Genomic DNA, 26,292 nt, shown 5'->3' with positions numbered 1-26,292 from the left:
TTGGCCAGCAGGGGAACTGAGGACTGGGGAGGGTGATTCAAAGGGGAGATAAAAACACCATCTTGGCCAATCTAGTTAATCAAGATCTCCCTGCCCAGACATTTAAACCCAGAAAGACGCCCAGATCACGTTATCTGAGGAAATAAATCCTTACATGGGCCCGAAACCAACTGATTACAATTTAATGTTGACACCGTTACAACTGTAGACTGTCGAGCACAACAGATTCAGTGAGAACATAGTGTCACCTGGTGGCCAAACGGTGAAACTGCATTGTAAAACCATATCGTATATTGTTATAGACTCTTACTAACTGTCAAAAAAGGAGAAAATTACGAACTTGTCTAAAAAAATTTTGATGTTGAGTCACAAAATTGTCTGGTTTAAAACACAGACAACTAGAAATCACATTCCTGTTTAATCTTTAAAGCTAATTTTCACATCTGACACAAACAAAGCAGCAAACAAAAACAGACAACCCTATTTTCAACTCTTTAATATCACAAAATATCCATAATAAACCAAATTATGCACAGCGACAACAATCTTAGAAAATTAATGTAATTTGCGACGACTTTCCCAAAATCATATCTCTGGCCAACAAGATAAATTATTCCAAAGCATAAAAAAACCTTAAAATCTTAAATATGTGACAGGGATTAAAAAAGTCTACATTTCAGTTATTCCTCCTCCTATGTGCATTTATTTAACCAACACATGCCAGAAGTGTTGGCAGGACGACCTCTGAAATGAAAAATTTAAAGAGGGCTGCAGACGTGTCCTTTTCCATTATGATTTTAAATTTAGGCAATATAAAAAGGGAATGAAAAACACAGCTAGTACCGAAAGCATGTGGATCTGAGTTCAACTTAAATATGTAGGACACAGAGGAAAACAGGACTGGCACAAACTGTGAGTAAACATGAAATACATTCAAAGAGCAGAGCTGAATGCAAAGTTCACGATCGAGACAGATATTCATGCAGAAATTCATATCGCTTCTTCACTCACTTCCAATTTTTGATTTTCTGCACGTTCCAAAAGTGACACGGAAATCTCTGCATGTCGTTTTCAAAACTTAAAGATACAGGTCTTCTTCTAACATCTATTTTTCACCTGGAATGACCGGCTAAGTTAACTGGTGGTGCAGACATCTGAACGGTAATGAAGTGACTGCACCATATGACAGAAAACCTCACAACTTACATTTTCATGCTTTTACATTATTTTTAGGCTCCTCTGACGGTCTTGTATATGCTGAAGAGTTTGTGACAACAGGCTAAATGAAACGTATTAGTAATCTGTTGTGCTTGCTCAGAAAAAACACAAACTAAACCCTTTTGAAACATCTTTGCAGGGCTTATGGTTCTGTGCTGCAGTAGCCTTTTACTGCAAAAAGCCAAATTACCACAATTTGTTTTGCCTTCAAGTCTTTGTGACTGAAGACTCAACAGTGATCTGGAAAAATAAAGACAAGAATGGAGGTAGTTTAGTTTGGATTACTGGCAAAAACTTGATGGTTTGAAACATACCGAAGCTATAAAAAGCATATCAATCATTAGTTCCCCCTATTTTCTAAGCAATTTAATATTAGAGGATTGAATGTAAGCAATAATCCAAAATGAACAGCATTTTCTTGTGTAATTTAAATCATAGCAAGCAGAACCCAGAGGCTAACAGAATCGTAGCCTGTGTACCATCCGAAATATCCCAAAATGCTGGTTTCCCTAAAGGCATTGCCACTGTCGTCTACTGCACACTCCCCTCCAAGAACATCAAGTACTGTGAGCTCAGCTGGTGGAGGAGACTTGAACGACGCAGACAGAGCGAGCAAGGATACGGAGAAATGTGGAGAAAGGCAAGGCAGCAAAGAAGCTGGTTGTGTGTTCATCCGCGTCTTCATGAACGTGTCACAGTCTAACAAAACATTAAAACAGCAGCCGAGAGGAGCTGATGCTTAGTTTGAGCTCTGAGCTGCAAGTGCTTCTCCAAACAATGAAGGAAGTTCTTTATCTTTCTTAGCCAAGGGGTGAAAAAATTCCTCGACAATCTTCTTATTAAAGAGACGCTGACAAACACAAAATACCACAAAAAATGTAACAGCTGCTTTGTGTCTCTGTGGTGTCACCAAAACAGGCCTCATGAGTGGATAGGCGAACGCAGGAGCAGTCATTTTTAATGACACACAAAGGGACAGTTTGTCTGCAAAACAGTTCTGGGGTCCCAGTCCCTTCTTGTCAATAAGCAAATGGAGTGTGTCATCTCGGTTCCCAAAGACGTGAGATGAGGAAGAGGAGCAGCGACTGTGATTCCCGTAATGTTCAAGCTGAAAAATCATCCGTTCCAAGGTCAAAAGTGAAGCGATGTGAGGTCACAGAAACTCCAACCTGTGGTCACGTCCTCGAGTGGATGAAATCAGCAACAGCTAAACTTTACAGGTATGTGGCCGACAGCTTTATAATGTTTATAAAGTAAATGACAACTCAAGGCCACACTGAGAAGCTTTATCTCATCCAGCGCTCCCACAGCAGTTCTGTTTGATTGAAGAGGACAAAAAGTCGATCCCAGATAAACACAAGTAGCCGGGACAGCATCAGTGTTCAGGCCAAATGGTTAAATGGTGCGATGCATGCTGACAATACCTTCAGAACACAGACGAGTTCTGAAGCGCTGTGGTGTACAGTGTGTCAAAAACCTGCTGTCTGCACTCCTTTTAATTTCCCATTAACTTCTGGATTCTTCACAGACACGAAGGAGTCGCAGCACTGAAAGTGTCAGCGGTGGTGGTTGAACTATAGCTTCATGTTGCTGAAGTCCTTGGACAGACTCTGCAGGTAAGCATCATGAATGGCACCAAGGAAGTCCGGGTCGTTCTGGACGGGGAGGAAGAACACGAGAGGAGTGAGCAAGCTACGCTAGAGAGAGTGAGAGAGTGTGAGAGTGTGTGTGTGTGTGTGTGTGTGTGTGTGTGCGCATACAGAGTATAAGAGGACAGGAATTCAACCTTTTCACTGGAAACAAAAACATAAAAGCGTTAATATGCCTAAATTACCTTGAAGGTGGCACTTAAACTTTAAATGAAAATTCACAGTGAACACTCACAATTCAACAGCAGCGTCTCTTTTCAGAATCAGGGTCTATTCCTCAGGATCATTCACACAACACTGTGTCAATCAGAAACTAACCTTGTACTGATATATTTTGTGTTGGGCCAAATCCTTATTATATGTGATTATGGGATATTACATAAAGGGAGAGAATACTTGCATTGTCAACAGCACTGCTATATTTATGTATTTCACACCCTTGCGGTACCTTAATGAGGTGTATCAGAATCTCCTGCAGCTGTGTTTTGCTGCAGGGGGCTTGTGCAGGCTCTACAGCTCCTGCAGGGGCGGAGGAGGGCTCGGAGGGGCCAGGAGGGACCACCGATGCTGCTGTCTTATTGATTGACTGCTGGAAGGCGCTGGGGGAGAGAAGCACAGAAATCTCTGGCCCTGGAACAGCAAGACCTGGACTCATGGGGACAGCCTGGAATAGAAAAAGAGAGAGGACAAGAACAAACAACACGCTGGTTAGAATCGAATCCGCTGTGGTATAAAAGTATGCATGAGAGACGAGAGACTGATGAGGGTGCAAAAAGACCATCAAAAACAGCTGCAAAGAAAACCACTGAACTCACAGACGCTGGTTTGATCAGGTTTGGTGGCTGAGAGAAAACATCCATCTCCTTGCCATGCTGGAGAAGGGGTTTCCCCATGGGGTCTTGGAAGCTGTGGGGTGGGAACAGCGTGCTTGGCAGGAAGTTGGGAGCAAGGATGGGTTTGTGGATGTCTGAGCTCACAGGTGGCACAGCCGGTTTGAGCGTGCTGAGTATGTCCTGTCCTAAATAGGCTGTAGGGGCTGCTGACGGTGCTGCAGGACCGGGGGGAGCAGCACGAGGCTCTGAGGCAGCTGGAGGCATCATGAGAGGGGAGACCGAGCACAGAGGTTGGGGGTCTGACCTTGGGGCCACTGACTGGAAAACAGGGCTGGGGTGCAGCGTGTACGGAGCTGGGACCAGGCCGGGAGCTTGGTGCCGCTGGTTTGACACAGGGTCTTGGGCTGCAAGATGGGGAGGGAGGAGTGGGTTTTGGTGGGCTGGTGCAGGAAAAGACTGAAGGAACGCAGTGGAGGGGTCAGTGGAAACAGTGGTGTTGTTCTGTGTGGGCATGGTGGGTAGGGAAGGGTCCTTAGGGAGCGACGAGCCAAAGAGTTCCTCAACTGTGATCTGCTTCACCATTGTATGAGAGCTCTGGTGGGTAAAAAGAAGAAATCTGTGAGCGGGGTGGAACTCAGGCTCACACAAAGGAGCGCTGAAACACTTCTTAAATGTGAGAATTTACAGGTTTTCTCTCTTTACATGACAAATAATATAGAACCACTAAGTCTGTATAAGCCAGCCACTCGCCTCATGTTAACCCTGGAGGAAAAATAACACACACTAGTGGCAGTGACTTGGTTTGGATGAGTGTCTCTCGCGGTCTGTTTGCAGCATGACCAACATTATCAGCAGCTTCCTGCTGCCAAATGCTCAACCATTCATGGGGTGACAGTGACAGCTGAGAGGAAAACATGCACCTTCGCTTTGTCCTCCTCCACAGTGTCGATACGTAGGAGTTAACAAGATGACAGAACTCTCAAAATGTAATGATACAGATAAATGATTAAATAATCTGACCATAAAGGACTGTTTGCTGCAAGCATGGCTGTATAATGTACAATATGTACCTTTTCAGGCTGCTGTGTGCCGTGCGCCTGCTCTGTGGCGTTGATCGCTGCTTTCATATTAAGCTCCGTACACACATCTGCTTCACCTGTCTGAGCCTGCATCGCACACACAAACACACAGAAATGAAATGCTATTTTCAATTTTTCAAAAAGAGGACAGATATATAGACTAAAAGCAGAGCTTAAAGAGCCGGAGTGGGCATAAATTCAGACTTCACCTCTACATGCTCCAACAGACGCCCCCACACTTAAAAAAATAATCCCGGATTTAGTACCACTGTAATCTCAAATATGCATGCGTGTGACTCATGAGTGTGGACCTGCTGAATCAGACCTATGAAAGTGTTTCAGTCTGTGTTTTTGAGGTATGATGGAACAAATCCAGAATATATTCCTCTGACAGTGTTTTGAGTGTGCTGAAGCCACAAATGCTCCATTTTCACTCAGGCCACGTACAGTCTGTGATCCAGCAACGCTACAAATACTGAACTAGCAAAACATATTTGCTTATTTAAGAGCCTAAATGTTATGTTTTCATCTGCCCCCTCACTCTTTGGTATTCCTCCTTGGCTTTGCTGAGGAGCTCTAGGATGTCGATGGGCCGTGGTTCTGCGACACCGTTGGTCCTCCGTGGCTCTGCCCTCTCTGGTGACTCTCTTTGGGCATGGTCTGCTTCTTGTTTCACAATCCTGGGAGAGATTCAAAACATGACATAGAGTCTACATACCAAAGTCTTATTTCAATTGGGATACTCCTTGTGATGGTGATGATGGACACGTGTGTGTATTTACTTGACCATCAGCTGAGCGATGCGTTGACAGTCCTTCTTGTCATAAAACCAAATACTGTAGATACCCACTGCAAGAAGAAGACAAACATTGTATATTTCACTGAGTAGCAGAGGCAGCATTACATTAGATAAACAACACAAAATAACTAATCGGAACATTTACAATTTGTTTGGAATCATCAATTTACGTTTTCAATCTTTCTCACTAATCAGGTGGCTGTTTAACAGATAATGGTGAAACGTCATTCCCTATGTTTAAGTATGAGATGTTTTTTTGCTTGGAAGAACAGGTTAATGGGCTCACTAACACATGACTAACACAACTTTCACCATCACTCAAAGGAAACTGAACACTTGTTGCACAGCAAAATGTAAAATAAAAACAAGGTCAGCAGTTTTTGCTGAAACAGTAGCGAGTAAGTGTAACATTGCTTGGGTGTGATGAAAAATGGGTGTATTCAAGATTCCTCGGGAGGCTGAGGTAACCTAGCAACCTGAGTGTTTGCCTCCCTGCAGCATCTCCTGCTACCAAGGGGAATATGCATAAGTGTAAACAGGTGTGTGTGTTTATCTGAGTACACTGGTCTCTCTAAACTGTAAGGTGGAGGACACTCATCAGCCTCAGGCAGTGAGTTCACAGTTCTCAAACAGGCTTGGACTAAGACGCAAATAACCAGAAATTATCAGGATCTCTCTGAAGAATCCATCCTGCCTGTGCTGGACTTTGGCTCTTAAAATCAAACTTCTGTTTTTCTCGCGCTCAGCCTTTATCGTTCCTTCTTTGTTGACAGCGGGCGGTGAAATCTGAGAACCACCTTGAAGATACTTTTCTCTCTCTCTCGAGATCAGAAACCTGGAATTTATACCACGATGACCACACCTTCACGGGGGCTCAATCACAAATAAACACAGAGACTACAGATCTGAGCTCTACCAAAGGGTCCTCAGGCAGTCAAATCGCTGCAATAAAAAGCAGGAGAGGACACCTTCAGAGAAAATTTACTCCAACCAGTCCTCCAGAGGGAACCATCAGCAGCCCGAGAGTCTCCAACAAAACCTGAGGAATACTGCCAACCTGTGTTTTACAACTGTACTCAGTTTTATCTATCGGCAACTCAACCCTCGCTGAGGAATTAAAATGCTAAAAGCAGCATTTGGACTTGTGTGAAGCCTCCGGAAAAGCTGCTCTGGCCTAAAACTAAAAAGAAATTACACCATGTCTTCCATACCAGCCAGGCTGATGGGAAAACCAAGCCCAAAAGGGGAGCAGTCTACTTTGACGTTGACCCTGGCCATGTTATTTTTTCTCATAAGCAAACAAATGGGAAAACAGTCAAATTCCTTGTTCATTGCCTTGATGAAACTCCTGTTCAGACTACTAATAGATTACCTCGGTGGCAGCGCTGTCAGTTACTTTCTGAAGATCTGAGGACTTTCAACCCTCCTTTCTTTTCTCTTTACTTCATGCTGAACTCTTTTCATATGGCTACAGGAGTGTGACTGCAACACTGAAGCAATCAGCAAAGGCACGACTAGTGTAACAAAATATATATGAAGAAGTAGTCACATTCTTAATCAAACACGTTGGACTTTTGGGCCATTTTCCCAATGTGGAGTGATATCAGCTGTGGCCAAACCGAGCTGAATCTGCTGCCATCTGCAAGGCCATGAGTGGCGAAAGTTCCTCAGAAGTTTTCTTGCTAAAGGAGATTCCAAGATGCCAAAATGACTTCAAGCAAAAGGGTAAAGAGATGTTCCAGAGAACGCTGGGGAGGTGTTTGTTCGGCATTTTCAGAGGTACCATTATGTTCTGTTCCATTTAACGTGTGTGTGTGTGTGTGTGTGTGTGTGTGTGTGTGTGTGTGTGTGTGTGTGTGCGCGTGCGCATTAGTGAATGCCAACTCAATCTGCCAGCTGTTGACTTGCTATGTATGCACATTACATGCATTTATTTGACATAATCTTCTGTGATACAGCAGTGTTTCATGATAGTCGAGTCCCCTCGTATATTAGACGATGGTTTGCTGCATTTAACTTCTCAAGAAATGGTGGAGCACTCAAAATACTTGATCCTGAACAATGATTAACAATCTCTAATTACTTATAATTTCAGTCCACACTGACACAGCAACATGTCTGTATTGTGTGTGATATCTACTGTTTTAAAGCTTCTATTCTACAAAATACTCACAGTTGCCGTTCCTGTAGAGCAGGAAGGGATCCTGCAGCTGAAACTCCAGGTCTTTGTTGATCGGCTCCACCAGGTTCTCTGTGCTCAGTCGGTTCATGATGGTGAAGCCATGGTGAGGCGAGGCGGACCTTATGGTGAACAAAGATTACAAAGGCTGCAAAATAATACTCTGACAGAGCAAAACTTAACCATCACCAGCCTGATGACACTATGCTGAGTCAAAACTTTAAAACCTTACATGACTGATTTCACTTCTTTCCTGACCAAACACTAGGAAATGTTTTTAACTTGCATTACTGTGAGCTAAATTAACTAATAAATTCAATAAATTCAATTAATATATATAAATTTTTTGTGGAAGATGCCTTTTGAACTCTGTGACATACAGTGATGATGGAGACATTTTCCATAATTGTTTAACAGGTTAATTTGTTCTATAATTAACTGATGTGTTATTTACATTTTACACAAACAATGACATGTAACAATGTCATGCCTGGGTAATAAGCAGCTTAAACGACTGATGAATCATTAAAATTTTAATTACTTTTTCTCCAAATCAGTCTATGGTTTTCTTTCAGTGTGTAAGCTGTGGACACATATAATCTCACGAAGTCTAATAAAGCACCACTACGTGCACAAGGCCGTAATAAAAAAGAAAAAAAAAAAAGAAATAAGACACGTCTTTAAACAAGCCGCAGTTCATGTTTGTTTACAAAGACTGCGGCCTACACATGTGCGCAGAATACGTCAAATGGCTGCGCAAACAAACGACCCAAGTAAACAACCTTCACGGTCGTCGGGTTTAATCAAACAGTTCATGTGCTTACCTCGCGTAAACAAACAAGGTGCCCTCGATTTCGGTCTTCTCCTGAAATGACAAGTGACGCTGTGTGTCAAAAAACAGCTACAGAGTCTAAAACATTGTGATTTTTTTTTTTTACCTGGTCAAAAATATGGACGCTGATTAGCATCACTACACAACTTAACGTTGTGTAGCTCAGGTAAGATAACGCTAACTTATTATGGGAAAAAGTGCTAAAAACATAAACAGAATGACACTGGTATCAAAGTGGTACGTCTATGAAAATATCTGGATAAGTTGGTTTGAGAAATGCTGACATATTTCTTTTTTAAATGTTTTTATCGAAGAGTTAGCATTAGCATGCTAAGGGAATACTTAGCATACTTTTGATAGCTAGGTACGAAACTATTTCCGGTGTTTTGACAAACTTACCCATTCATTCGCTTTGGAGTTGAAGTTGTAAAGAGCCACCTGGCCGGTAACATCGAGCAGTTTATTTATGTACGGGTCTTGTCTTTGAAGAGCTGCTAAGCTCATCATATGTCCAGCATTTACGGTCGCCATCTTGGATGTGATTGTTGCTCCCGCACGGACGGATTTCTGCAGACACTTACTTCCGCTGTCCCCGAAAACCGCTGCCCTCAAAAAGTTTCCGACAGATTGATGTATTCCGCAGAGATTAGTTTGAAGCGCTCACAATTTGTTAGAGTGCCGCTTAAAAACGAAATGTTTGTAGGAAATTATGAACAACCTTATGAGCTTAGCCCTAACCAGTGTGCTTTTAAAATTCAAACTGCTCATATTTCAAATAGACAAATAAACAACAAACAAATAAATGAAATTAAAGATAAAAAACTCTATGTGATGACAAACACTGCCTTCGTTTTAAGGTGTAAAGCTACTAACCATGAACAATAATTTGGCAAAAATAATTGGCAACTTGTGTACTCTGATAAAATATCTTTTAACACAGAAGAGAAAAAAAGTCACATTAATCAAGGGGACAATAGACACTAAAATTGCTGTGATGAATATTAGATATATTTGACTTCTACAATAATAAAGTGAACCAAAGACAGATATAATTTTTCTAACAATTAAAGATCATGTATCTGCAGAAAAGATGTTGACAGTGTCTTCATGCTGCACAAGTTCCACAGGGCTGCGCTGCAGCGCTTGCGTTTTGGTCCAACCTGATATGTGGTCTAAAATCTGAGAACCTTTGTTCACCACAGACCACAAGTGACAAGCTGTTCGCATGCTCTCATGTTACATTCAGTTTAGGTTTCACTCACTGTGAACCAGCTGCTGCAGTTCGAGTGAATTCACGCGATTTCTGCGTTTATGTCAAGTTCTGACTTTTTAGTTTTACGCAGCGAAACTAAACACTGGTGCCAAAAAAATAAAATAAATAAGAACAATTCAAAAGCAGTCTGTCATAGAGTGCCCCCAATGTTTTATATTTGTTATAATTAGTTCGATAGAATCATTTAAAACAATAAAAGTTTAGAAAAACAAATATTTGTCTGAATCGTTATTTGGTCCAATGAGCTGCAGCCGCCTGCATGCCTCACCTGCCTCTGCTGAGGGAACATTGGGGCAGGGATTATAATCGGAGGATTACACGCTACCGTGAAACTGTTATCCTCCATAGAGGCTCAGGTAATCCAATCACTGGTAACCTTCCAGCACAGCTCCGACAACTCATTTCCTCTCGGATCGCGGCGGAGTGAGAGCAGAAAACGGCGCTATGAGGCCCCAGAGAAGAGCGAGGTGACAGAATGCCGTTCATTATACGGGGAAGACCCCTGAGGGGTAAGTCAAAGGACCTGGAATAGAGTTACTCTTTATGGGCTTAACCGGGTAGATGGGGCGAAGCCATGCTGTTTATCCTCAGATCCAGAAATGATCCTGACAGGGAAAAGTCAGAATAACATAGGGAAACTGCCACTTTCTACTGATCTGAATGGGATTTTTTCTTTTCTAATGATACGACTGCATTTAAAGCATTGATCTGACACGCGGACAGAGAAATAGATTAGGCTGATTCAATGCATGTCGTTGGCCTACATATGGCCGAATGCAACTTAAATCAGACACACTTTCAAGGCTCCACTTTCAAAGGCCAAATCTTTAGGGGATGAGGCCTTACATTTGTGGGCGTATCTCTGTGTCACTGTGTCACATGCTGCCTAATATATGCAAACATTGTTAATGCAGTTAATACAGAATCAACAGACTGACTGCTCGTTGGCTGTTTGCTATCCCTCCAGTTTTTTTCCTCCATTCACAAAACATCCAGTTCAATCGTGCTTGCTATCTGAATGGTTTCAAAGCATAAATCATTGTCTTTGTCTGCCTGAAAACATTTGGCATCCCCGTCGGACTTCATTGTGAAGATAAGATGTTAAATACGCGCTTTTGACGTTTAATGGGCAGCAACAGGTGCATATTCAGTTTGTGATGTAGTAGTAACCTGTACTGAAGCCTCCAACTTGTATCTGACCATCACCAGGCACAGAGAGAATAATTGACAGCAGTGGATTGACTGCTGCTGTCAGCGCGTCCCCTCGGATCCGCCGTGAATCTGCAGGCAGGCACCCGGATGTGGCGAAAATGTTAGGCGCTCCTCTCAGGGTTTGCGCTGGGAAAACATTTTATAATTCAGGTTAACGGCTCGGCTCAGGCTCGCGCGTCGACACCTGGATTGTTTCTTTCCAACGATGAGTTGGATTTAAAACGGCTCTTTTCAATGTGGATTCGAGGATGCAAGGAGCAGATGAACAGTCTGAAGGTAAAAAAGCCGTGCGTGGAGCGCAGGAGGAGAGTTGGAGCGCTGCGCGAGAGGGGGCGAGAGCGCTCGTTCGGTTCATTCTCTGGATGTCTGTTGATTCTGTGCGATTATATGCTCGGAGCCGTGTCTGCTGCTAGGATTTTGTCCAACTTATTTTAGTCCACAGATTGAGCATTAACATCATAAGCGCTTGTTCTTGGCTGCGTGATTGTCATGACAGCAGTCATCAAATCCACTGGGAAACAAGTTGTTCTCCGAAAAAATCGTTGAATATGTTTGGTGTAATATTGTGGTCAAGTGGTCGTTTTGGACACATGTGACAGCCTGTGGTGGATGCGTTGGATTTGTGCGCCATCATCAATGAACTCAACAACTTTTTAAGTAAATCCTGTTCGTTTTTGTTTTTTTTAAATCAGTTATTAGAAGTGGTCCAAACAAACATTATACTGTTTTAAAAGCCACCACAGGTCAAAGCAAAGTCGAGAACAGCAGCTGAGAGTCAACAATTGTTATCCAGCAGCCTGTGACAGATGTTCGTCCAGCAGAACCGCTCGGATAATTCCTGTTACATCCCAAGACAGGTTGTGATCGTGATTGAATGACAGACTGCACTTGTTCTTCTGGAGGGTCCTCTGCCCGATTAATGTCCTCCTCATTGTGAAATTGTGTTGAAATAGCTTTTCTCAGCGTATCTCATCTATCAGCCTAACTTCAGGGTGAATTGAAGTGTAGCTGGGTGGACGGACAATATTTTTGATACACTAACAAAACCCCGACCTTTAAAGAAAACAGTGGAATGAATAAATAACTTGAATTCAGGCAACAACTGAAGGATTAAAAATCAGGAATCTGGTGAGGAATTTGGTGCCAACTCTCTGTACTGGCCTGTTATGTATCAGCTGTTCATGAAGGGGCTTCATTCATCTTTCTCTCTGAGTCTTTCTCACTCAGTCTGATGCTTTTAAGGAACATTTCCGATGAATGATCAATGCTTTTGATTTCATCATCTAGGTGGAGGTTCTGTTTTAGTTGAATGAGAGCAGTCTCTGATGTGACTGCTGTAGAGCTGCAGTGAACCAAAGTGACTGTTTCAAGGGCACTGTCTTTTTCACTCGTGGTTTCCATTGATTTTAATGCCTCTCTGTCTCCCTCATTCATGCAGGCTGCTCTCTCTCTCTCTCTCTCTCTCTCTCTCTCTCTCCCACACTCTCTTCCAACCAATCTTCTTCTTCTTCTTCTTCTTCTTCTTCTTCTTCTTCTTCTTCTTCTTCTTCTTCTTCTCATTTTACTGCCCAGCTTTTTCTTCATCTTAGTTCAGCTCTAATCTTCCTTTGTCCTGGTGGACAGGTGTGAATATTTCAGCATGTATTAAATCTGTACAACGCTAGATTTTAATGTGAAATTGAAATTGCGCTGCTCTTATCTGCATAAATGAAGCTCTTAATATTTTTGCCGTTTGCCCAAATGAAATTTCGGCATGTCTCAGCCCCTAGAAACTGAAAACTGATGCGGATCATCCCTTAACTTGCAGCAAGTGAACGCTTCGTATTGAGAAATTCAGACTCTTTTGACCCTTTGTTGTAAAAAGCACAAACTGTACTTATATGAGTGTTTGTGCTCGGGTCTTACCTCATATTATTACTCATGTTATAGATGATGAGGTTTATATTTTTTGGAAACCAGAACATGCCAAGGTTCGCAGTGTAGTTTTTAAAACTGCATTAAGATGTAAGACAGGTGATGTAAGAAAAGGTGTCAGCACAGGGCGGAGGCTGACTGATAAATCGCTGTGGCCCATATATCATATCAGTGTACGCCCTGTGTAGAAATGCCAAAGATAATATTTGAGGTAATGTAGGAAGAGTGTCTCCATCATACAGTTTGTCCACTTGAGACCACTGATAAAAATATATACACATCTTTAGCTCTTCTGGAAAGTATTCTGTCCTCCTTGTTTGAAAAGCCCTTCTTATTCCATCCTTATAGGCTCATTTTAAAAAAAACTTCAGCAGCACATGACAATAAATTTGCATTTACTGACACATAGTGTGCACGTCTGAGTTGTTCATGTTAAAGCTGCCATGTGCAGAATTTGGAAATGCTCAGTGTTGGTGCCCCACAGTGGTTGCATCAAAAACGACACAGTGGCAGACAGCAATGTCCAATGGCTCCAATGAGTCAGAAAAATGCTACAATCAGATGGTTAGTGCCTGAAATGCACTGGCACATCATCAGCTGTTGCTTGGAACATGATGTTTGCAGAGTTTTTTTGTTTCAACAACCACTTTGTCTCTGTTTCCCACCTGCCAGGGGCACAGTATGCCAGCAACAGAAGGACCACTCCCTCCACTGACGCCTCGGCGCTCTGGTCAGAAAGCCACACCCATCTGCACCAGCTCCATCCACCAGAGCCCCTGCAGGCACCGCCCAGCACCGGCAAACCTGTCGGCTCCCCTTCTGGGCTCCTCGGGGCCAATAGCGGCATTCAGGGCCCCAGTGGCGCTGGCACTGGTGTCAGCCCGGTCCTCGCTTGGCATGCCGCCATTAGTGCAGCTCGCCAAGCGCAGGGCGATGGTGCAAAGCCATCGCCTTGTGCTGACATGAGTTCACAGCCCTCAGTTTGCACCACTGGACCACCTCCTGTGGGCTCACTGGCACAGAGGAAGAGGCAGCAGTACGCCAAAAGCAAAAAGCAGGGAGGATCCACCAACAGCAGGCCACCCAGAGCTCTGTTTTGCCTCACCCTCAACAACCCCATCCGCAGGGCCTGCATCAGCCTGGTGGAGTGGAAGTATCCTTGAGTCCAGAGACAGGCTGTGGACTGCATAGATGGTGCAGATGCGTGGGTGTCTGAATGGGTTATGTTTATTCATATGGATAGATTGTTTCATAGATTAGTGGATGGATGGTTTGGGGTGTTAGTGAGTAAACATTTAACCTGAAATATTGGACAATAACTTTACTGATACAATGGAAATTACCTGTAGACAACAAGTGTTGGACTTCAGATATGTAGACGGTCGTTTTGTGTGAAAGCTTAAATGAAATGTTAGGTGATCAGTCGTGTTCATAGATGAACGATTGATGGAGTGAAAATCCTTTAAATTCGTATTTTTAGCTGAATTCAAAACTTTTTCAAATCTGCCTCATTGGCTTTAAACCTTCTTGTATTCACCAAGTGCATTTAACTGCAATATTACTTTACCTTTGTTATTTTATTGAATAACAAATTCATTTCTGTCCACCTGCTATTTTCTACCACAGTGAGAGGGACACAGAGAGAAAACAAGGACACAATATAATTAAGCACTTATGTCATGAACTTAAATGTATGAAGACCTGCTATGTCCAAAAACCTTTCAAATGTCTCTCCTCAAAGTAATTATGTTCCTTAACAGTTTGTGTCTCTTTCCAGACCGTTTGATATCTTTATACTGCTGTCTATTTTTGCCAACTGTGTGGCCTTAGCCATCTACATCCCTTTCCCTGGAGATGACTCCAACTCTACCAACCAAGAACTGGTGAGTAGCACTGGAAAATACAGAAACAATGCAACGTGATCTATGCGACAAATTGGGGTCTGCTGAAATATATTGTGCATCCCTCATTACACCGTACTGCCATGTATATATATATATCCCTGCTGTTGTAAAAAGCACATGAGAGCAGGATATAGTGTGTGATGGTACAGATGAGCATGTTAGAGGGATTCCAAGGGTTTGTTTAGAGGTCAGAAGAAAAGGTCAATTGACTGGTTTTTAAGTGTCAATTCACTAAAATTACAATAGAATACATTTTCTTACCTGACCATAGCAGTATCAACCATGCAGATAGTTTTATTGTCCAAGTTTTGAGATATTTGCCCTTTAGGCTTCTGCTTCCACCTCAGTATCATAGAGAAAAATGGAATTTCTAACATTAAACATTATATTTAAAAGATTTAAGAGCAATTTGTGCTGTAAAAACGATGCCCCTGTTACTCTGCAGATACTAAAGCTGCTTTAATTACTTTAAGGCTTTGCATATTCCTTTGCTCTGTAGTTCTGCAGATGTTGGGTGCAGAATGTGCGGCAAAGATTAAAGGAGTTTTTTTCACACATGTGCTGTGCCGCCGGCTGCTCGTGCCACTATTTGTCATCAGCCAGATTACACACAAAGGCCAGACACAACACCTTTGCATGAGTGTGATTGGCCTGACGTGTGGGTTGCGTCAGAGGGCTTTCCCGACAATATTTGGATGGATGTGTCGGGTTTCATTGTGGTGCGCGCACACACACATGCACAAAAGCACACACCCGGCGGGTCCTCCCTCTGTGTGTCACAGCAGCTTCCGCAGCACTGAGGTGAAAACACAGAGGCAGTGAGCGATGCCTCGATAATCGCTGTGCTATTCGACAGCATCCAACTTTGAACAAATTATTACTATTCAGTCCGATGCAACATATGAATCCAACGCGGGTCTGATAACGTATTACACTCAAATGATATTCTTGCTGAAAATATGCTGTGGCTTGTTTGAATTTCCTAAAGCTCCTACACAGCCATGGTGCGCCCCCACATGTGTTTTCACTTACTGTATCTTGCTTGATTAGTCAGCGCTTCAGGTCTGTTTGGGTGTGAACAGATTGTGTTTGATGGACATCTCACCACAACTTGCTGTTAGCTTTGTTGCACCTCTTTGCATGGTCCAGGTATCATTCTTAGAAATTCATGTGGTGGGCTCACTGAATTCCCAACATTAAAACCTCAGCAGAGGTCTAGTCAGCCAGAATAACAGAAAACACCTGTGTGGGTGTTTCTCTAAAACCAGAATCAGGAACATTTTGTTCCTGGCTAACTACCTGTCTTTTCTCACTCACTCGGTGTTGGCAGAATAAAAAAAACTCCCATTATTCTGACTTGGGCTTGTTCACACATTATTCCATGATGGTTTAGCTTTTAAAATCAGACTGTGTAAGCATCTGGATTCAGCTATTTTTCATTGTGTACTTATTTGTAGATGTACAGCAACACGTGAAACCACATACAAACAAATGGTGCATATAGCTTCTTGACTGCATTCTGTGTCAATGTAACTGCCAGCGATGGTCGCCTGGCCGCTTTTTTAAAACATTGTTTATGCTAATGCTCAGTGTGATAACACAGCTGTCAGAAATTCATTCAATATCATTCAATAACTCAGACTTAAGCTCAATGGCTGACTGCCCCTTGGCTGCTCGTAATTACAGTCTGACAAAAATTTCCATCATCAGCATGAAGCTTATTATTGAGGTCATCCGTTTATTATTGTATTCACTCACTGAAAATGTGACTGGAAGCAACAAGTAGAGACCAGCAGGCAGGATGAAGTGTCAGTATGGAGGCAGCATGCTGTTTAGATGCTTGTCCCAACAGTTCACATTTGTTTAATTAAACTGACCTGCGCTGTTAACACGGGAGAAGGTCAGTAAGAAGGAGAAAGAGTGCAGGAAGACTGGCTCTGTAGAAGTTGTTCACTGTTAAAATGTCATTTCATTCATTTGGAGTAGCGACAAACTGGCTTTATGCAGTGACTTTTCTCACTCTGACCTCAGACATCTGGCTGCTCAAACAAGTCAAAGCTTAATGCACAGAAGTCATTTATGGATCTTTGAAAAGAGATGGTTGTCCAAAGAAAAAAAAAAAAAAACACAGCATCAGCAAATGGCCTGAAAAGACGTGACAAAGCCGTCCAGTGACCGTAGTATTCTCGTCTGATAGAAGTCCAGCTGATGTTATAGAGCCATGAAGACCAGGGAAGGAGGTTGTGATGGCTTGATGGGTCAGCAAATGCACCACTGCTGTTTGTCTCCTGTTTCCATCCCACATTCTTTTAACTATAGCCACCTTTGTTCTCCATCCACAACCACGTGATTTTTAATTTAAAGTTTCTTTTTGCAGGCTGTTGTCGTCAGGCAGCTACAGAAAAAAACAGCACAATCACAAAACAGCAGATACACCACACGAAACAGCATAATGCATAAAAGTCCATCAGTACGAGATCATGATCGTTGTAACCATATTCAGTTCACTTCACCGAAAATCATTTCACTTCAGATTTTATTGCCAAAAGAGCAGTTTAGTTTTTTTGGTGGTAGTTTAATCCTTTAAGTGTAGCGATGTCCTCAGAGGACTTTTCCATGCAGTGCAAACATTTGCTTTTTTCTCTGAGGCTGGCGAGGGACCTTCTTAGCTTCATCGGGGATTGTGTGTGTGTGTATGTTTGTTTGTATGCGTGTGTGTGTGTTTGCGCGTGTGTCATTGCATGTGTGTGGAGTGAGCGAGTGAGAGACGGACACAGAGACACGTAGCATGTTCCCTCAACAGATGGGGATTATTAACGCTGTCCAAGTCCACGCTCATCACTCCATGCACAATATACAGTGTGTGTGTGTGTGTGTGTGTGTGTGTGTGTGTGTGTGTGTGTGTGTGTGTGTGTGTGTGTGTGTGTGTGAAAATATGAATGTTTGTGCAGCTTTTTGCATCTCTGTGCTGTCACATGTCACACTGCTTTTAGAGATGAGATGTCGAATCATCTTTAATTTGTCATTAATTGATATTTTTCTGTGCCAACAATTTGTTTTTAGCAGTTTTTTTTATCAGTGCGAGTTGATAAAAATGTGTTGTTTGACTCACTCTGTCACATTATAACAGTTCTATGTGCTGCAGATAGCACTAAGACGAGGGCTGCACACACTTTGGTCTGACTGTCCTCATTTCATTGTAGCTGGTGTTGTTGTTGCTGATATGTGGTTTTAGCCAGATTTGATTTGTCAGGCTGTGGAGTCGTCGCGTGTCATTCTCAGTGATCTTTCATATGATTTTATGTGGAGCACAGAATTTGATCTCATGGAGAGTTTAGTACAGTCCATAAATGCATTCTCTGGCACATTTGATGGTAGCCATTGAATGTGAGACAGAGTTGATTTTTGGGCATGAGACTTAAGATTGAAATAAATTGCACTTTAAAAAATGTGTATTCAACTCTTCTCTCATTATAGAACAAGACCAAACTGTTAGGACGATCGTTTGCTGTGGTCCTTTGCTCTAATTGCCGTTTATAGAAGAATGTCAAAGGAGTGAAAACTTGTATTATAATGTGATTGTGTCCATAGCTTCTCAAACCACTCCTGCAGCAGTACGGCTAAATGCACTACTTCACTTTGATGTAAGCAAATTTGTGCACGACCACATATTTTCTGTAGAGGCTGTAATAGATGCTCCAGTGCAAATACTTTGATACCCTCAGGAATGTTTTTTTAAAAATTCATTCAACTTCTTGGGAACACGGGCTCTCTTTCTCACCTATTTCCACAACTATGGTTTCATCCTTTTTTAGAGAGCGTGTAGGTGTCGTTTGATCGGCTCCTCCATAGCCAAGGATAGGAAAGAGGAAGAGAAACAGACAGCTAGGGGACACAGCTACTGCAGCTAAAATAAGTCCTCACGTGAACATGAGCCATGGAAAAGAGTACAAAGGGGTTTTATTATTTGTTTTCTGCTGTCAGATTATATCCATATGCACCTCAAATGAGTATAATGCCTCTCCAGTTCAGTAATTCTGCAGATTATAAAGTCATCTCTGGATTTTTCTGCTAAGCTCATTGGATTTCATGCTACAGCTTTTAAATCTCCATACAATGGTACTTCTGTATATGTTTCAGCCTATTAAACATGAATTACGTATAGCTAACAGTACTTAGCTCTCAATTGGATTACCAAGAAAACTTGAATTGTGACATAAAAATAGTAAAGCGTTCATTACCATTGTCAAGGTTTGACTTTCAGGTTGCAAATTTCAGGTTTGGGTTTGATTCTCAAGCTGAATCCAACGGCTGCGTGAATGGCACAGAAATGATGTGAAAAATGTGTGGGATGATTTGAAAAAAAGTCTGCAGTAATGTAAAATATGTTTTTGACCTCTAGTTGATGAAACAGTCCACCCTGCACCTTTCAAGCCGCTCTGCGAAGCAGCAGCCCGTCTCTCTGTTTTTAAATAGGAATTGTCATCCCATTCATACAAGTAGAACATGTCATTTAGGGCTGCTGTTGAACTCGTGTTTTCGGTGAAGCAGTGTCACTGCTCGTAGTGAGTGTGTGTGATCTGTGTTATCGTGCATTGGAGTGCATGTGTGTTTATGTAAGAGAAAGTGTGTGAGTGTGCAGGAGGGGAGAGGAAGTGTGCATGTGTAGCCTATGAGTTGTGTCTGTGTGTGAGAGAAGGTTTAGGGATTAAGCTGGCCAGTGGATTAGTCGTCAGTAAATGAGTGGAGGTTGCGGGGAGGGGGTGGATGGATGCATGGGAGGATTGCATGGAGCATAGGGCAGGAGCATACAAGTGTGAGGGTCTGCTGACAGAGAGGGGATTTTAATGAATGTTGTCATGTGACAGATATCTATCTATCTATCTATCTATCTATCTATCTATCTATCTATCTATCTATCTATCTATCTATCTATCTATCTATCTATCTATCTATCTATCTATCTATCTATCTATTGCCTGTCGCCTGGCTGTCACACCTCACCATCCTCTCCTCCTCCTGGTGAGAAACTCATAGACATGTATCTGTAATCTGCTCTACATCACTTTGTTACTTGAAATTTAACGTATCTGCGTTGCAGAAATATGCAATGTCAGCATTTTATTCTGGCAATTGGGCTGGTTAAAAGTTAAAAGTGGAGAAATAAATGGGGAGAAACCACAACAGAGCTCCTCATCACACTGCATCTCATGCTTTTACTCATCATTCTGAAGCATAAATGCAAATAAATTCAATTTTTTTTTCATACACTTTAAATGTGCTCTCATCTAATGTGCCCCAGGAAAGAAACATTAGCTGTTTTGTGGAGATGTCTCATTCAGTTTAGACTCTAAAGCATCGGCCGTAACTGAAATGTGTTCTGCAGAAACGGCTGACATTGTTGTCAGCTCTTGTTGATTTTGCACATGAATTACATGCTAGAATAGATATTTGATATCAGAAGTCGTCCTAAATATCGCATGCAAGTAGCAATTTAACATGGATCATGAAAACCCGCAGTGAATCTGTCTTTTATGTGACCTTTGTGTTTTGTTTGTTGCTCACACTCTTGTGTCCTCTTCATCTGTCCATTACTCTCAGATTACTAACTCTGTCTTTCTGTCTACTGAACTGCCTCAGTCTCGTCCTACGCTTTCCATTCTTGTTTTCCTCTCTGTTTTCTCTCCTCTGTCACTTCCTCTTTCCTCAATTTAACATACACCACGCCTCCTTTTCTCTCCTCTCTCTCCTCCACCTCCACTTCCTGTGCACAGTGGAGAATGATTAATATCCTATTAAGCCAGTTAGTGATTTAGCGGACTTATGACGGCCGCTTTGACCGCTAGCTGAGTAGCATACACTGCCGATCGGCTCGTAATCCCATAAGAGTCCTATATGAATCTGAGTGTAGGAGTAAGAGGCGGACTGTGTGCATGTGTGTCTCTGAGTGAACGGCTTGTATGGCATGTATGTACCTTAAAGGTCAGTGAGTATGTGATTGAGGTTATTTTAATAATGATCTATTGGATAGATCATGTGAGCAGAGGCAGAGGTAAATTTGCACCATCACTGTGGTCGCTACTCACCTGTAAACACAAATGCTTTACTGTATGTATGAATGTGCAGCTTCTCTGACTTTAAATCCAGATTTAATGATGTCTTTTCACCTCCAGATCACTCAAACCACGCCGAGGCAGTGGTGTTACTGTCTGCTCCCACAATATTGGCTCCAACTTTGAAAAAATAACGGAAAGCAATACCCACAAACATCTAAAAATAATTTCCTGTCTTCACTGTGAAATATTTATTCTCAGTCTGAAAACATAACTTTACTCTCTGCGTAGGTTTGGTTGGCTGCATAGAGGATAATTTCACTTCTGCAATCTAACATGTTTCAGATTTCCATCAAAGCTTGGTTTCTCTGGGGCCTTTGGGATTTCTGCTCGAATTTAAAAGAAAGTTTTGTGTGTGTGGCTACACAGCATGAGTTTATAATGTCTGACCCGTCTGCAGGCTGCTGCTTGTTGAGGAATTTGTAAGTCTGACAACTCACCCTGCCTGTGAACACTCCAGCGAGTCACTGTGAATGAATCTGCATTTAGGTTGTCTATACCACTGCAACAGCATCAATTAGTGACAGATTAGAGTATAAGCTGAATTATATACAAGGTCATGTTGGTCAGAGTAAATCTGATCAGTGCAGAGTGTGTGTCCGCGTTTTAGCACTGTGTCATTGCGTAAACATTTAGGATGCATCTGTAAAAACAAAATGACCTTCCTGCTCTCACCAAACCCTCCCTGCCTCTGGCCTTCAAGCCAGGTCTCTAAAAACATGTTGAAATAGTACAGGAGAGCATTCAGTATATTAAGAACTAAAGCATAAAAAGCAAAATGCATATTCTTTTGATCGACTCAAATAGTTCCTCCAGTGTTTTATTAGGACATGAGTCCATAAAAATGATCTGTTCTGCGACATTCTAGATCTCACACTGTGATTTTTTACATCTTTGAATCACAATGAAGGATATGATCACTTTGCTTATATGGAGAGAAGACGTTGAGTCATTGCCTAGCTCTGTCTGAGCACCTGCTGTATATAGAAACCTGGCATGAAGTGAGGGGAGAAGGTGTGATAGTCAGCAGAGAAAATGTAAGTGCTATAGTGCATGGGCTGTTTGAGTACAATGAAAACATGTGAACTTTTAATCATGAGCAAATTTATTCATATTCTGCTCTCTGAAATGTCCTCAGAGTGTCATAAGATGAAGCCTCCCAGTGTGCCGGCCCAGTTAGCCTGGCTGCTTGTGTACGCATTGCACTGTTTGCAGTCCGTTTTAACTCATGTGAGTGAATCTTCCCTTGAACAGCATGCGTCAGAGATCAAAGGGGAAATAATCTTTCAGCTAATGCAGGGTTGGATATCGGTGTTGAGGGCATGGTAACGAGCCACATAATTTTCTGATTAAAACCATAGGCAGACTCTGCAGCAGGGGTGTTTCACTGAGCCTGAGCTTAGTCATGACATCGAGTCAAAGCACACAGCAGAAAACATCCAGACCTCACCTCGATGTTATTCATTTCAAATGTAAAATGGATTCTCTTGAACCTGCCAGCAAAAAGGAAATCTTGATGGTAATTCTTGAAGGTTTAGCTCAATGTCAGCTCCAGTTTTGCAGTCATTGAGGGTTTAAAATCTCTTACTGTTTTGTCTCAGTCGATTTGCAGAAGAGTCGAGGTCACTGATGACATATTGAGCCTGGATGGCCGTCAAACAGAGCGCCTTTTGTTTCTCAGTGGTTACAGACAAAAGCCCGATGTAGGCTTTAGCCTCAAAGTGGTTCATTTTACAGGAGAAGGTTGGAAATGTGCTCGTTGCCTAATTTAGTGCAATTTGAACTTACCCAAGAAAAAATTGAAACTGTTCATAAGCACAGCACTTCCTGTTCCTGTTCCTTATGTTAATGGTGTTAGCATCTTTGAAGTAGATTGGAGAGCAATCCATCAAAACAAATGCATTAAGAGAGCAGGGCTCATGCCACAGGTGATGTTACGTCACATGGAATCGAGGGATTCTTTTGTCTGCACATTTCTCTTTGCTGTGATTCAGAAAGACCTTTGAGTTGGTTGTATAACAGCAATCACAAGACATGAATGCTGTAAGGTGGGCAGGTTAATACCAAACAACAGTAAAGGAGTGGGTTCATTCAGTCGTACGTTTGTGTGTTTGTGTGAGTGCGTGTGCGTGTGTGTGTGTGTGTGTGTTTTCATACATGTAGATTGTTTATCACTCAGTAAAAGCACAGGCTGTATGTTTGTGACCTCATTGCATGAAAACATGAGGACGATACTTCTGTCCAAACTGTGCTGTGTGTGTGCATGTGCTGTGTGTGTGTACATGTGTGTCTTCTTGTGTGTTTTTGTGCATCTACGTATACAATACAGTGTGCCCGTTTATCAGTGCACACACAGTCTGCATACACTTGTGTGCATGTGTATGTGCGTGTGCTGCAGTCATGTGTGATGTGTGTTTTTCTGTTTGCCTCCGTGTGTGTGCGTCTGTGTGATTCTGAGAACAGAATGTCAGGTTGCGTCATTTTTCTCTCAGTCAGGGATTAAAGGTTTAGAGAGGAAGGGAAATGAGAGACACACTAAGCAGCACACTGCTCCATCACGCACGTGCGTGCGTGTGTGTGTGTGTGTGTGTGTGTGTGTGTGTGTGTGGGCGTACCTTTTTTTTATTGCATGTGTGTTTTTGAATGTGTGTGTTTTAACTGAACAGCAGTTTGATTATTTAATGTGAATCTGCTTATGTTTGCCATATTGTGATGGTGATTTCAGTTCTAGATTTCAGCACTGCCTATCAGCGCTCATTTTAAAACATTTAAAACGAGAGAGAGAAAGAGAGAGATCAATTGATTGTACTGGTGATCAGGATAGGGCAGCGTGTGACTGGTTATTGAGCGAGCAAGTTGTCAGCCTTCAGGGCAGCAATTTGATGCAAACACACCATATACACGAGGGGTCGACCGATGTGTTATTTTCAGGGACCATACTGATACAGATTATTAATAATTAAGGTGACCAGTAACTGATATTTGGAACTGATATACAGTGCATTTGTAGTAAAAATGGAAAGCTCCAACACAAAACTTAACTGAAATGCCTTTAAGCATATGTTTAATAAAAGAGAACGTTTCAACATTATCTTAAAACACAAAATGCTCACTGGACCATTCCTTATAAACTTAGCTAAAAATTTAAATAGATAAAGCAGCACCCATACATTTCATAGATTAGATAAAGTAAAAATACATAAAAGTAATAAAATTTGTAAGGAAATTTGAGCATCAGTTAGTAGTCCCAATTCAGCAGGATCAATACATTGTCTACTGAAGTCTTGCAGCTGTGCACTCCATGTTTGGATTAACCAGCAGTAAGACAGGTAACAAGTAAAAGTCCTGCATTCCAAATCTTGTTTGAGTCAAAGTAGAGAAGTATTAGCATGAAAATATACTTCAAGTACCACACGTAAGAGTGCAGAATGGCACATGTCAGAATAGTTTTTATTATATTACTGGATTAGTGATGCTCTCGTGTGTGCTTCACTGTATGGCAGCAGCTGGTCAAGGTGGGGCTCATTCTAATTACTTTATATGCTGGGTAGCTAAATCTATAGTGATTCATCCTGAGTCTTATTTATAATTTATTTTAATGATCAAATCTACAAAGTAACTAGTAACTAAAGCTATCAGATAAATGTAGTGGAGTTAAAAGTACGATATTTGCCTACAAAATGTAATGGGTTAGAGTGCTGTATTTGGGAAACTGGTCATGTCTGTCATCGTGTAAATATATCATCAGGTTGTGGTGTTTTTACACCTTCCCTGTAGAGGATTGTGATGTTCATAACTTCAGAAATAGCTGCTGCCTTACCATCTAAACAAAGCTCCGGTCACTCACCGGAGCTGCTCCAGTCTGCAAATGCTTCCCTTTGTTCCAGTCTGTAGCACAGTCGCCTCAGTGGTGATAGGCTATTACGAGTGACGTGTATCAGATAGCGTTGAGGGTGGGACACTGAGTAAGACCACTAATCCAAATTATCACCAATCGGATTAAAAAACAAAACAAAAAACAAAAAACAGAAAAATGTTTGTTTGGCATTTTGTAATTATTCTGTCTTCTGTCAGTGAAGTGAAATGTCTCCATTTTTATTTGTGTATACTGCATGTGTGTGTAGGTGGGTGTAAGGAAGGATGTGTGCATTTTTATTTGAGTGTGCAGACAGTGAGGAGAAGACCTCTCAGCAACAGGCACAGACAAGCATGGGTGGTGTGTGTGTGTGTGTGTGTGTGTGTGTGTGTGTGTGTGTGTGTGTGTGTGGTACATATTTGGATACTGAGCTGGACATTAAGTCATAAAGTGAAATAAATGAGCACATCCCCAGCACACGTTTCAGTTCAGGTCTCAGTGTTTGTACAGCAATGACCGACAGCTGATTAGACCATGTCGGACCAACTCCATTCCTGTCTGGGTCAGCTGGTGTTGACAGTCAGAAGATAAAATCATACAGTGTGTGCTGTTGGATTCTAATCATTCACCTGTTAATCAAATGTCTGCTCGCTCTTTTCTTTCAGATTATTCTGCTGCTCATGATTCAGTGCTGAGGTTTAGTTTGTAGGTCGGGTGGTGGATGGGTGGGGGTTACTTTCATGCAGGGGGCTGGAATTTGTGTCCTGTGATGGATCTGCAATTACCATTTGCCTTTTTTGAGAATCATAAGCACAATCTTCAGCTTAAAAATATTTGTGCAAAGAAGTCCAGTAGTGCAACAGCCATAATGTGTGACCTATGTATGTATAATATAGAGAAGTGCTATGTACATAATAATATAATAAGGTATATAATGTAATGCACTATGCAGTAATGACACAATAGCATTAGATATGTACAATAGAAATCAAACTGAATGCTATAATATATCATAGAATATCCTAATATGAAAGCACAAACAGTTTCTGAATTGAATTTCTGTTGTAAACTTACTTTGAGAGAAGCTTTCCTCCACATAGTGATTAATATACACTTGAATCAAGTCTTCCCACAGTTTTTCACCAAATGGCGCCAGGTGTTCCACTACTTGTACCCGTAAAGTAGAGAGCATGAAACAACGAGCTGTGTTTTCTCTGTTGTGATCGGAGAACAAGAGATCACACTGCCCACACACTGGCCTTGGACAGAAATAGGAGAACAAGTCCTAAAATTAGTTCATCAAAAGCATAAAATACATTTTGGAGGAGGGTGAATTTTACTGACTCTGCACGATATGAATGAAAAATAAAGACGTACATGAAAAAATATATTTTTCATTATTACATTATTAGATTTCAATAAAACCATCTG

At 41.8% G+C, this 26,292-nt stretch overlaps 2 protein-coding genes across 7 annotated transcripts in view; one reads left to right on the top strand and one right to left on the bottom strand.

Annotated features, from left to right (window-relative positions):
• Positions 1-378: 378 nt before the first annotated feature.
• dcp1a (decapping mRNA 1A) lies at positions 379-9,140 on the bottom strand. Its single transcript, XM_070968879.1, has 9 exons — positions 8,989-9,140; positions 8,582-8,622; positions 7,752-7,879; positions 5,562-5,628; positions 5,321-5,459; positions 4,771-4,866; positions 3,683-4,294; positions 3,316-3,531; positions 379-2,873 (listed from the first exon to the last, which is right to left on the bottom strand). Exons 1-9 carry the CDS (start codon positions 9,118-9,120, stop codon positions 2,793-2,795), a joined length of 1,512 nt encoding a protein of 503 aa, XP_070824980.1. The 5' UTR covers positions 9,121-9,140; the 3' UTR covers positions 379-2,792.
• Positions 9,141-10,267: 1,127 nt separating this feature from the next.
• cacna1db (calcium channel, voltage-dependent, L type, alpha 1D subunit, b) overlaps positions 10,268-26,292 on the top strand; it is a 77,772-nt gene continuing 61,747 nt past the window's right edge. For all 6 annotated transcript variants that reach the window (XM_070968876.1, XM_070968877.1, XM_070968875.1 and 3 more), the window contains exons 1-3: positions 10,268-10,371; positions 13,661-14,141; positions 14,766-14,871. In XM_070968876.1, coding sequence (XP_070824977.1) covers positions 10,338-10,371; positions 13,661-14,141; positions 14,766-14,871 — 621 coding nt within the window. In that variant the 5' untranslated portion in view covers positions 10,268-10,337. The remainder of the gene's footprint in view (positions 10,372-13,660; positions 14,142-14,765; positions 14,872-26,292) is intronic.

Source organism: Chaetodon trifascialis, chromosome 8, assembly GCF_039877785.1.
Source record: "Chaetodon trifascialis isolate fChaTrf1 chromosome 8, fChaTrf1.hap1, whole genome shotgun sequence".
NCBI classification, from domain to species: Eukaryota; Metazoa; Chordata; class Actinopteri; order Chaetodontiformes; family Chaetodontidae; genus Chaetodon; species Chaetodon trifascialis.
This window is presented reverse-complemented; position numbering and strand designations above follow the sequence as displayed.

What these genes read in the sequence shown, in the direction of transcription:
- dcp1a (XM_070968879.1), bottom strand. Translation starts at nt 9,120, where the DNA reads ATGGCGACCGTAAATGCTGGACATATGATGAGCTTAGCAGCTCTTCAA. An exon ending in ACCTGATCAAACCAGCGTCT is followed by an intron (nt 3,532 to 3,682) that starts GTGAGTTCAGTG and finishes TTTCTATTCCAG; the next exon opens with GCTGTCCCCATGAGTCCAGG. An exon ending in TTCTGATACACCTCATTAAG is followed by an intron (nt 2,874 to 3,315) that starts GTACCGCAAGGG and finishes CTCCCCGTCCAG; the next exon opens with AACGACCCGGACTTCCTTGG.